Consider the following 11,641-nt stretch of genomic DNA (forward strand, 5'->3'; position numbering starts at 1 on the left):
ATTTTTCTTTCCTCTTGTTTTTCCTTTATTTTTATAGTTTGATCAGTTGATATTCATTTAACCTTTTTTTATCAGTTAAGAAGCCCTACTATACTTTTCCATCTGATGAATAATTAAGAGATGGCTTTTAAAAGACGTTGTGTTAGAGTTCTCCAAAAGAACAGAACTGACAAAACATATATGTCCAAGTATGCAATATATACATATGCAGATACTATAACATTTATTATAAGAATTGGCTTGTGTAGCCACGGGGATTGGCAAGTCCATATTCCATAGGGCAGGCCATAAGTTGGAAACTCTGATGACAGTGAACTCGAATTCAACAAAAGAAATTGCCTGGCTGAAGTAAAGGCAGGAATTCTTCTTTCTGACTTCTGAAATCTTCAGTTCTGGCTATAAAACCTCCAACAGTTTAGATGAAGAGACAGCCATCATTACTGATGGCAATCAACTGAATATAGATGCTAATCCATCTACGAAATATCCTCAGAGTAACAACCAGGCAAGGGCTTGTTTAACAACTAGGCACCATAACTTAGTCAAGTTGACACATGAAATTAGGTCAGAGATGGGGAATATTAGAGCAATGATTCAGGAAAGAGAAATCTGTAACTGTTGACAAGAGGATGGTTGAAAGGGATCAAATTTCTTGTCTTGTAATGAAGAGAAGGGATGGATAAGCCAATGTGGAGGGATAGATTGGCCTTTGATAGGATCCTCTTTGTTTGCCTACATGCGCTTATACAGAATAGTACTTGCCTGCCTGCCTCCACATTGTCACCATTTCTACCCTTCCTATTGCTCTTTTGGCTTTTTGCCACATTGACCTTCTTTTATTGTTATTAACATGCCATGATGTTACCCACATTATAACCTTTTCTCATACTGTCCTTTCCACCAATAACTTTACCCTTCTGACTCTTGCCCCTTCGTCGTTAAATCCCAGGAACCCTTAATAGTCACCTCAAGTTTCCCTTTCATAAAGTAATCCCTCCCTGACCATACCACCACTACCATTCCAATATTGTCAGTTCATGAAATTATGTGCTCTTTTAGCATCTTTCTCCTTTGTGACACTTAGTATGGTTGTTTTTAATTATGTAATTGATGTTAGTCTTCTCTGCTATGGTATAAGTTCCATAAAAGTAGGGTTCTTTTTTTTTTTTATTGCTATATTCCTTACACCTAACTCAGGTCCTTGTACATAGGCCCTTAACAAGTATACACACTCGTTGAGTAAATGAAGTTTTTGTAATTTATGATCCATTTTTGTCTCTCCTTAACATAGGGAAGTGAAATGCATGAAGGAAAAAGCCCCTCATGGTTCAATCCAGCAGAAGCCATTCAAGTCATGCGTTATTGCTGCCTCCTTACCAAGACCACCTCAAATAGAGTGTCAATGAAAGATATTGGTGTAATCACCCCCTACCGAAAGCAGGTATGGAGGAGAGAGCCTCATTTTTTGATGTCATGGCAACTCTACACCTTTGGCTGTGGGAGGCAGAAATAAGCTAATTTTAAATTGAAAACCAGTTTCTCACAGTGGTCAGTATTAAAATTTGGGGTGGGAAACTCCTCTTTCCTTTTTTTGTAAATAATAAACATTACAGGAAATCCTTTCAGTTGGAACTAATTTATGATAGAAAATTATTCGTAGCTTCTAGAGTAAAACAAACATCACTCATATTTATCTTAAACCATAGTTGACTTAACTTTCAATGTATCGAAGACAAGGCATTAATGGATAATGTGCAGATTGTGAAGTCTGCGGTGTTACTCACCTAGGTCAGAAGGTTACCTAGAAGACTGACCTAGTGACTCGCTGCAAAGTGACATTGCCTTGGTGTATGTGCCACTGCTGAGGGCAGTGACTGTTAACCTGGGGCAATTCCACTCTGTCAGAGAGAATTTGGAAGTGGCTGGGTGCTTAAGGTTGTCCATTCAAAACTAAGGAGTACTTTTGACATTTAGTGGGCAGGGTCTATTCAAACTTGTATTTGAATTGACACATGAGTTCTCTGCAACTTCCTAATTCACCGAGGAAACACCACTTTTCAGCAAGTCTCTAGAAAAGCCTTCTAGGTAATTTTCCAACCTAGGTGATCCAAAACATCCTGAAATGCATGGGACAGTCCTGTGTAATGAATAAATGACCTGCTGAAAATGCTATTTGTACTTCCATGGAGAAACTCAAGTATGGCTTTCGTTTAAAGAGCAAGAACCTCGATCTAGTTGGCATTCTGACCTGATTGTATTGGTGGTGTTTACTCACACAGATTCAAAGAGATTCAAGTCTATAGATCAGAATCATGCCTTTCTACTTTATCCTAAGAACTGTGACTAGCAGGTGGACCAACAAGAAGAAGGGAATGAGCTAAGGATGGAAGTGTGTAAAGTGAACAGGTTCTCTGAGCCCATTTGTTCATCTCAAGTAGGAATAGAGTGACATCCATGATGGGCAGCAGGTGCTCTCCACTGGGGTGCTAGGGGGAGGTTGGCAGCTGTAACTCATCTTCCTCATACTACTCTGATTAGGAGTCCATGCCCAGACCATCCCCTTGTTGTGTGATACAGTGTGTGTTTAATGATTTTGTTCCTTTGGTCAAGCCAGAGACAAAGCTCACTCAGTTCAGAGATTCTCTTTGCAACGCATTACACATTGATCTTGTATTCAGAGAGCTGCCTCCTTCCCTTTACTTTTTAAATCCTTTGAGGACAGCTTGCAGTTGGCCACTTCCAATGTATAGTTGCATGAAAGTGTGTGGAAAGAATAGCCAGGCTCTAGATTTCACTCTTAAATATGTTATTTTGCACCTCTCAAGTAATATTTCTGGAAATTTATCTTTCTAATTCCTTCCTAGATCACCCTCATGGGTTTCAGACCTTCCTTTGTGTTCCTGTAGAACCCAGATTTGAATTGACAGATGAGGTCTTTGCATCTTCCCAATAGACTGTAAGATTTAAAAGATCTGATCCTGTGCCTCTTACCAACACCTAGTACAGAGGAGCATACAATAAGTATTTGCAGAATGAATGAGAGATTAGGAAGGGAGTACTTTATAGAATTTGATTTTGGAAAGGCCAGATTCAGGAATACTCTGGAAGGAAGGTAGAGAACATGGTTTAAAAAAGGCTATATTTATTAAAAATAATCACGGATACTTGCCATGTGCCAGATAATGGGCTATGTCCTTAGGCCAACATAGACAAGAGGCACAAAGACCACCTTCAGAGAATTCACAATCAATGGTACTGAGTAGAAAGTACCTTTAGGGAGACTTAGAGCCCAGCAGTACTCTTACTGGGAGAATCAGAGAAGACTTGGAAGAGGGATAGTGGAACCGAAACTTGAAAGATGAGAATTCTCAGGCACAAGCAGCAACATGTAGAAAGGCACAGCCTCTTGAAGCATATGGTGGAACTTAGATAGGGCTGGAGAATTGCAGCGGGAGTTAATTACAGTAGCTACCTTGTACTGAATCAATACCAAGTACACTGGTGGTTGCTGGATTTTGTTTTGGACAGATTGAATTCAGAGGTGCCTTTTTTATGGACGCCTTCCTATGGGAAGAATTTTTACATATATTTGGAGATTTGGTTTGTTTTTTAAAAGTATTAAAAGTATTTTGTCACAAAAATAGTGGGTTTTTTTTCATTATGGCAAAATTAGAAAATACAGCTGTCTTTTTAAATGAAATCCCACAATCCTGAGTCATCTGTTTAATACAATGGTTTTTTTAAAGATTTATTTATTTATTTAATTCCCCCCCCCCTTGTCTGTTCTCTGTGTCTATTTGCTGCGTCTTGTTTCTTTGTCTGCTTCTGTTGTCCTCGTCAGCGGAACAGGAAGTGTGGGCGGCGCCATTCCTGGGCAGGCTGCACTTTCTTTCGCGCTAGGTGGCTCTCCTTACCGGGCGCACTCCTTGCGCGTGTGGCTCCCCTATGCGGGGGGCGGTTGTGTGTATAAGCTGCGTTACTTTTTCCCCAGAGTCAACTTATTTTTATTTCAAACAGTTTCAAACCTAGAGAAAAGTTACAAAAATTTCCAAGTACACTTCACTCAGAGAACCACTTTGAGTTCCTTAATTTGGCTAGGAAAATGTTTTATAGCAAAGGATCCAATTGAGGATCATGCATTTCACCAAGTTATGTATCTGTCTAGCCTCTTTGTAAATAGAACACTTTCTCAGTCTTTGCTTAACTTTCATGACCTTCCATTTATATACATAGGTCAGTCTCTCAAACCCACCAGGCTGCTACCTTATCATGCACAGGCCCAAAACTTGTACTTGGGCTTGCCTCCTCTGGCACAGTCTGTCCTTATATGCAGGCCTTGAATTGTCCCTTCTCCCCACTCAGGTCTACTGAATTACCTGTTTTCCTACCTCATTTAAGGAAGGAGTTGGAAATTCTTTTAATCTAGAGGTTTTCAGTTGCACATAATAGAAATCTGATATTAGCTTATGTAAACTGCCTCACATGGTGGGAAAATCCAGAAAGGGAGCTGGATTCAGGCACTCTTGGGTTAAGAACTAAAACAGTGTTGCCCTCTTTTGCCAGACTTCCATGTCCCCATCTGTTTTAATTTACCAAAGGGTGCCAATGCAAAGTACCAGAAATCTGTTGGCTTTTATAATGGGGATATCTTTGGGGGTAAAAGCTTAAGTTCAAAGGCCATGAAATGTCCAATTTGGAGGTATCAGCAGAGGTGCTTTCTCGCCAAAGTCAGCTACTGTTGATCTCAGTGTGTTGCCACATGGTGAAGCAAGATGCCTGCCAGTCTCTGTGATGTTTCACCCTTTCCCTCCTGGCTCACATCTCCTCCTTAGCTGCTCTGTGGGCTCAGTTTCTTGGGGCTTCATGCTTAAGAGATCATGTAATCCTCTCTCTCCTGGCACAGGGCTTGTCCCTTAGGGCTTCTGTCCTTGCAGCTCAGTTGTGGGCAAATCTGTAGTGTTTTCTCTCTCATGGCAGTTCCCTCTTTTATCTTACCTCTGTCCATGTGTGTGTGAGTCCATTTATATCAGACCCAGCAAGGGGAAAGGGACTCAACTTGAGTCCTAATAAAAGCCCTACAGCAATCTTAACAGGTAATCAAATCAAAGGCCCCTCAGTTGAATTTAATGCAATCAAAGGGTATCACACCCAGAGGAATAAATTTGTTTGCAAATACAATCTTTCTCTTTCTGGGATTCATAAAATAATTTCAAACTGCCACATCATCCTTTAAGGCTCATGCACAACTTCTGAAGGATTTGCAGATCCCTGAATTCTGCTTCCATATTAACCATATGAATCTCTTTATTGCTGCACTTAACCATTGTGGTATATAATTATATGCTTATCTTTTAGTGTTCTTTCACTAAACTGACTTTTCTTGAGGACTGGGATTCTGCCATACTTGCCTATTCCCAGCACCTACCATGTTAACTGAGATTATTACTGAATGAAACACAGTGGGCCAAGGTTAAGAGTCTAGCAGAGAGTTCATAGGATGACAGCATTGAAAGTGCTAGTGAGTTAAAATAGGACACCATGGACCTGTAGGTGAGGAAAATGAGGAAGTGAAATCAAGATGTCCCTCCTCTCCTTTCCATGAGCTGTTCCTCCAGCCTCCCAACCCCAAGAGCTCAGGACCCAGACTTGTGTGTTGCATTCTCCATATCCAGTCAGTCTTTGAGTCCTACAGACTCTGCCTCCTAAGTTAGTTTCCCAGCCTACTTTGTCTCATCTGCAGCAGGCTTCTCACTGGTCTTCCCACCTCACATCTCATCTCTAACTTCCATCCAGGAGTCCCAGTGATATTTTGAAAATGCAGATCTCACTCTTCCTTTCCAACCAAATAGTCTTCATTGGCTTTCTATTGCTGCAGGTGGTGGCTCCAGTTCCATCATATGATTACTGGGACTTCATTATCTGGCCTCTGTCCAGCCCTGTAGCTTTCCCTCCAGCCACTGTGTTCCTTTCCTCAGGCCTTTGCAATGAGACTCTTTCCACCCTGAATGTCTTTTATATCACTTCCTCTACATCATGTAACAGGCTATTAAAATAGGACTCTTACCATCTCGGTTTTGGCTAAGGCTAAAAAGGTCAAGAACAAAATCAGTGAGTGTCAAGTATCCTCTCATTATTTACAGTGAGGTGCCCCCCCACCTGTGTAGGATTCAAAAATGGGCAGGTGCCTAATAGCTTGTTTTCCCGGTCTTACCCATTCAACCACTGTAAGATACCAAGGATTGCACTGACAGTGGAGAAGGGAGAGAATTTCTTTGGACAAAGTGGTTGGTGTGCACAATTTCCCCACTAGTTTCCCCATGAGTTGCTTGTTGCCCCTGAACTCCAGCCTTGTGAGAGCATCTCTATGAGGGTTTATATTTGTCCCTGGAGTATGAGCAGCAAGGGAATTGGTATTTCATCCATGCCTGTAAAAGCTAAAGTTAAATGGCAGTTGTTAGAAGCTACCTATATAGCAGCAAACCAATGGTAGAAGCCAGTATTTTTTGCTGCTTGCAAGGGAGTAGATTCTATTCCAGAGAAACTCCTGACAGCAGAAACCTGCCTGGGGGTCATTTACAAAGGACTGTCCAAGACTATATTCTGTCAGGGATAAGATGGCCTTACCAGAAAGAAGTGGAGGGAGGCTATCAGCAGCAGAAGCCAGGAGCTGGCTGGGGCAGGGGGCATTGCCCATGCCTGTGGCTCTGAGACCTGATGTTCTCAATGAGAACCTCTCTAAGGAGGCCTCAAGGGAGCAAAATCTGCTTTGTCTGCCAGGTGTAAGAGCACCAGAACCTGTCCCACCATAGAACCAGCCCAACAAATCCTTCCTCTTCCCTCCTCTCCCTTCCTCTCCTATCCCCTCCCCTCCTCTCTTCATGTCCACCCTCAACTCAGCCCAGTTGTAAACCTGGATGAGTGAGAAAGAAAGTCCAGCAAAGGAGATGTGGGCAATGAGATGGTGGTAGAAGAGGAGAGAAGCATAAGGGAGGCAAAATAGAAAAGTCAACCAAACTCCCATCCCTTCTGAAGGCTTCCCAACACTGAACCAGAAGAGGGGGTAGCTTGACTTCCAGTAAAGCGTGAGGGTTTTTTGTGTGTGGTTGTTTTGGTTTTTTTTTTTCAGATTTTTTTTTTCTCTCCCCTGCCCAACCTGCCTGTCCTGTTGTCTGCTATCTGCATCCATTCACTGTGTGTTCTTTTTTGTCCACTTGCGTTCTTGTCAGTGGCACCGGGAATCTGTCTCTCTTTGTTGCATCATCTTGCTGCATCAGCTCTCTGTGTATGCAGTGCCACTCCTGGGCAGGCTGTGCTTTTTTCACATTGGGTGGCTCTCCATACGGGGCGCACTCCTTGCGTGTGGGGCTCCCATACGCAGGGGCACCCCTGCATGGCTCGGCACTCCTTATGCACATCAGTTCTGTGCATGGGCCAGCTTACCACATGGGTCAGGAAGCCCTGGGTTTGAACCCTGGACCTCCAATATGGTAGCATACGCTCTATCAGTTGAGCCAAATCCACTTCCCGAAGTTTGAGGTTTGATTACCCTGTTGAAACTGTGGTAGAGGCTAAAAAGTGACCAGAATATATTTTATCCAGCAGAAATAAAAATTTGGGGCCTGCTCAAATTTCACCCACAAGGCAGAGAAGAAAGACCTCCTGTACAAGATTAAAGGGCCCATGCAGATGGCATTAGAGAGGGTTTGTTGCTTTTAGCAATTTTTAATCTCTTTGAAACCTATGGAATACAGTTCTTTCTACATATGGCTAGATGTATCTGCCAGGCACTTTAACAACCCTGTGAGGTCAGTACATAATCACCCTCAATTTAGAATTTCTTGATAGGATACTTATTAAGTGCCTACTACATATCAGGTAGTAGGTGGTGATGGGGAGCTGGTGGTGTCCATGACAGAGCCCAAACTGTGGCTTAGAGTTAGTCAGTCCCTTGGCCACACTCACACAGCCAGTGAGTTACAAAATCTGGCTGTGCTCTGCCCATCCTTGGCATGACTCACTCCTCTTGATTCAGATCTCTGCTCCTAACTCACTCCAGAAATGCCTTCCCTGACAATGCTAAGAAAATCTCCCTTTCCACAGTCACACATTATACCCTTTCCTTGGTTCATTGTTCCTCAAAGTACTTATTACTATTGAAATTCCATTTTCTTACATGTTTGATTGTTTGTTCTCTGAGACTCCCATCCACGATGTAAGCTCAGCATGAGCAGGAGTTTGTTGTTGCCAGTTTTATGGCTCCATCACCAAAATCAAAGTTCTGGTATATAGGAGGCATTTGCTGGATGGAAGGATGGATGGTTGGATAGATAGATGGATGGATGGATGGGCAGACTGACAGGTCTTTCAGAAATCAATCTAGACTTCCATTCTTTTTGACCCAGTTCTTCTGGTCTGTTTGGCCCTCCTCTTCTGTGCTGCTTCTGGCTTAACACTTACTCCATTCTATTGTGTCTGTTTCCTTATATGTCTCTCCCCATCTGTCTCATTCTCCATTATTTCCCCAGCATATAGCACAGACCCTGACAGAAAGTTAAGTGTTGGATTAAACAGTTGAATTAGAATGAACTTGGAGATGTGTATCAAGAAGAGTTAGTAATGAGAGAATAGTGCCTTTTACATAGTAGATTATTTATTTATAAGTTTTTGTTGAAATGATTCGGCTTTGAAAGTTCAGTTTAAAATAATCAGAGCATTTCAGGTGAATTTTAAGATACTTTCATGCCCCTCCTCAATACCATTCACTTCTTTTCCTCCTTAGAAGCAACCACTGTCATGACGATGTTTCAGGTCAGAATTTTATGCCTTTGATTCACAAAATCCTAGCCATAAAGCACAAGTTTATTTTTAGTGTTGAACCTGTGGTAACCATGCTACAGGAAAACAAGTGCCTCCATGACTGGCCTTCAGCAGTAGAAACAATGGAAGCACAGCCACAGCTTCTGCCTCCTGTGGGTGAACCCAGTCATGTCCCTGTCCAAGACCTTTTAGATTTGCATTTCTGGCCACAGTCATTTACATCTAGTCCTGAAACCTAACAGGCTGTGGCTGCAGCTCCCCCTTTTCCTTTGTTCAGATCCCTATTGGTCCATGGAGATAGTTATCTCACTTTTGGGCAGGGATGCTTCTTTTATTTTTGTACTTCTTCAAAACTTATAACCCTTCTATCATTGCTATGGACTTTGGGGGGTGAAATATTTTTCTCTGACATATTATCCTGATATACATTGTCCCTTTCCCCCTCAAAGTAACATATCTGAAATCAGTATTTATATTAAAATAAGTGACATTTTAGATTTGATTAAGTATGATATAGAATTGTTAAATGATATGGCACATTTGTTATTATTTGCTTTACACAATTAGATATCCAAATAAATGGCCCCATTTGTAAAATGTTATCTATAATCTCTCCATTTTTTCTGTTTTAAAGGTGGAGAAAATCAGAATTCTTTTGCAAAGTGTTGATCTGACAGATATAAAGGTTGGATCGGTAGAGGAGTTCCAAGGACAAGAATATATGGCTATCATCATTTCAACTGTATGCAAAATTTTTAGAGGGGATAAATACTGGGTTTTGATGTCATTTGCATTTTATTGGTCTTGCTTTTATTACATTAAAATGTACAAAGCAGAGACTGACAACCGAGAAAAGCACTGTGGGCTTATCTCTGTTGCAGTATGGAGATTCCTCAAGCTGTAACTAGAAAATTTTTGTTTAATTCAAAATTCAGAATACAGTAGTATAAAAGAAAGAAATCTAAGAAAATGTGGTAAACATACTAGAGAGGGAGTTTCAAGTTGTTTTCAGAAAGGGCAACCAAGGTATTATGATAGAAATAAAAATAAAGGGGAAAATGTGAAATGCCAGCAGGGAGGCTTTTAAGTTCTGTTAACTCATAGTACATGTTGCTTACAGGTAAGTTTAAAAATTCTGTTAGAAGGAAAATAGAAATTATCCATAACCTTGCCACCAAGAATTACTGTCAGACTTTTGGAGTGTTTCCTTTGGGAATTTTTTCTCTTGGTGTATATACAAATTGATATTATAGTAGTATTTTTCCTCTTGCTTTCCCAAAAAATGACTTCACAGTGATTTATCGCCATTCTAAACTATTTCACATTTTGAGAACTTCTTCCCATGCTAACAGGAATCTATAATATTATTTTGTAAATTTGTTTTTCATCTTTTTAGGTTCGATCAAGTGAAGGCAATTTTCAAGATGTTAGATATTTTTTGGGGTTCTTAGCCAGCTCAAAAAGATTTAATGTTGCAATCACCAGAACCAAAGCTTTACTGATTATAGTGGGAAACCCTCATGTTCTTATCCATGTGAGTTTTCATGATGTTGTGGGCCTTTTGTTTAATTGAGAAGGGAGGGTTTTAGTGGGAAAAGGTATCATATCACAAGAAAATAATTACAGTGGCAACCGAGTTTGGCTGATTTGGCCTGAGCTCTCTGTGACTTAGGTCACTCTGGATTTGAGACCTGAGCCCAAGAAGGACCATGAAGAAAGGGTCGCCACAAGTAGACTATATGAGCCACCAGCCTGTAGGTCACAGGGACATTGTCATATTAGCTTAGAACTGGGGCCTCCTGACTCACAGGCGATGTCCTTGTAGTGTCTCTCTTATAAGTGGCCACATAGACACACACCAGAGTTTCTGGACATGGGTACATGCAGACCCCTTTTTCTTACTTTAAACTCAGATCCATTTTCTGTGATTTGCAGCCAACCTTCTCTTTTCTCTTCATTTCCTTTTTTTCTTTTTAAATAGGAACCCTGTTTTAGTGCCTTATTGGAATATAGTATTACAAATGGTGTTTACATAGGATGTGATTTACCTCCTGAACTGCAGTCCTTACAAAAGTGAGTGTTTCTTATTCTGTCTTCCTAAAGGATAAGGAAGTTTTTGCAGTTGTATAGAGACAGGCCTCAAACAGGAGGTCTCATGGCCTTATCGCCTCACTGATGAGATGTGCAACAAAAGAAAGGGTGATTGTGTGTTTGTGTGTACACCACATGTTTGTACACATGTATATGCAGACTGAAGTCTTTGGCACCACCTCATTTGCTTCTCTACAAGATACCCTCAGCCTCACGTTGAGAAGCAGCACCAGGGCTCAGCATGTGAAGCAGGCTGCAGCTTCAGGGCAGCCCAGTTCTCTCAATTATTTAACATTTCCTATTTTCTCCTAATCTTCAGTTGCCCTATTTCATATTCTCCCCAATAGTTCTTTCCTATAACATCTTTTATGGTTGGGTACCATTTTGTCTTTGCACATCTAAAATATGGATTTGTGACTTGCTTGAGAACTAATATTAGGAAATGAAATGCCAATCGTCCCTGCTGAATTTGTTCCTGTTAGTAGTAGTTTGCCCTTCTTTAGAAAAGTCACTAATTAACTCCTTTGTTTTGCTTATTCCAAATCCATGTGTAGGTTTCTCTAGATGATGGGTGGCTCTATCCATTCCTACACAGCATGTACCATGATCCAGTTGAATCCTGAGATGAACTGCAATCTTCCCAAATTAAAAATGTTTGAACCATTGGAGTTAATTAGTTAAATTAGTTTTTGTAATTGTTTATTGTTTTCATCTTTTCCATTGACAATAAATT

At 40.9% G+C, this 11,641-nt stretch overlaps 1 protein-coding gene across 1 annotated transcript in view; it reads left to right on the forward strand.

The window, feature by feature from the left end:
• The window catches only part of LOC101428908 (RNA helicase Mov10l1-like), a 67,259-nt gene extending 56,617 nt beyond the window's left edge, over positions 1–10,642 (forward strand). Inside the window, exons 12-15 of the mRNA XM_071212984.1 lie at positions 1,292–1,441; positions 9,452–9,559; positions 10,214–10,351; positions 10,490–10,642. Coding sequence (XP_071069085.1) covers positions 1,292–1,441; positions 9,452–9,559; positions 10,214–10,351; positions 10,490–10,642 — 549 coding nt within the window. The remainder of the gene's footprint in view (positions 1–1,291; positions 1,442–9,451; positions 9,560–10,213; positions 10,352–10,489) is intronic.
• The last annotated feature ends 999 nt before the right edge of the window (positions 10,643–11,641 follow it).

The sequence above is a fragment of the Dasypus novemcinctus genome, chromosome X, assembly GCF_030445035.2.
Source record: "Dasypus novemcinctus isolate mDasNov1 chromosome X, mDasNov1.1.hap2, whole genome shotgun sequence".
In the NCBI taxonomy this organism is placed as follows: Eukaryota; Metazoa; Chordata; class Mammalia; order Cingulata; family Dasypodidae; genus Dasypus; species Dasypus novemcinctus.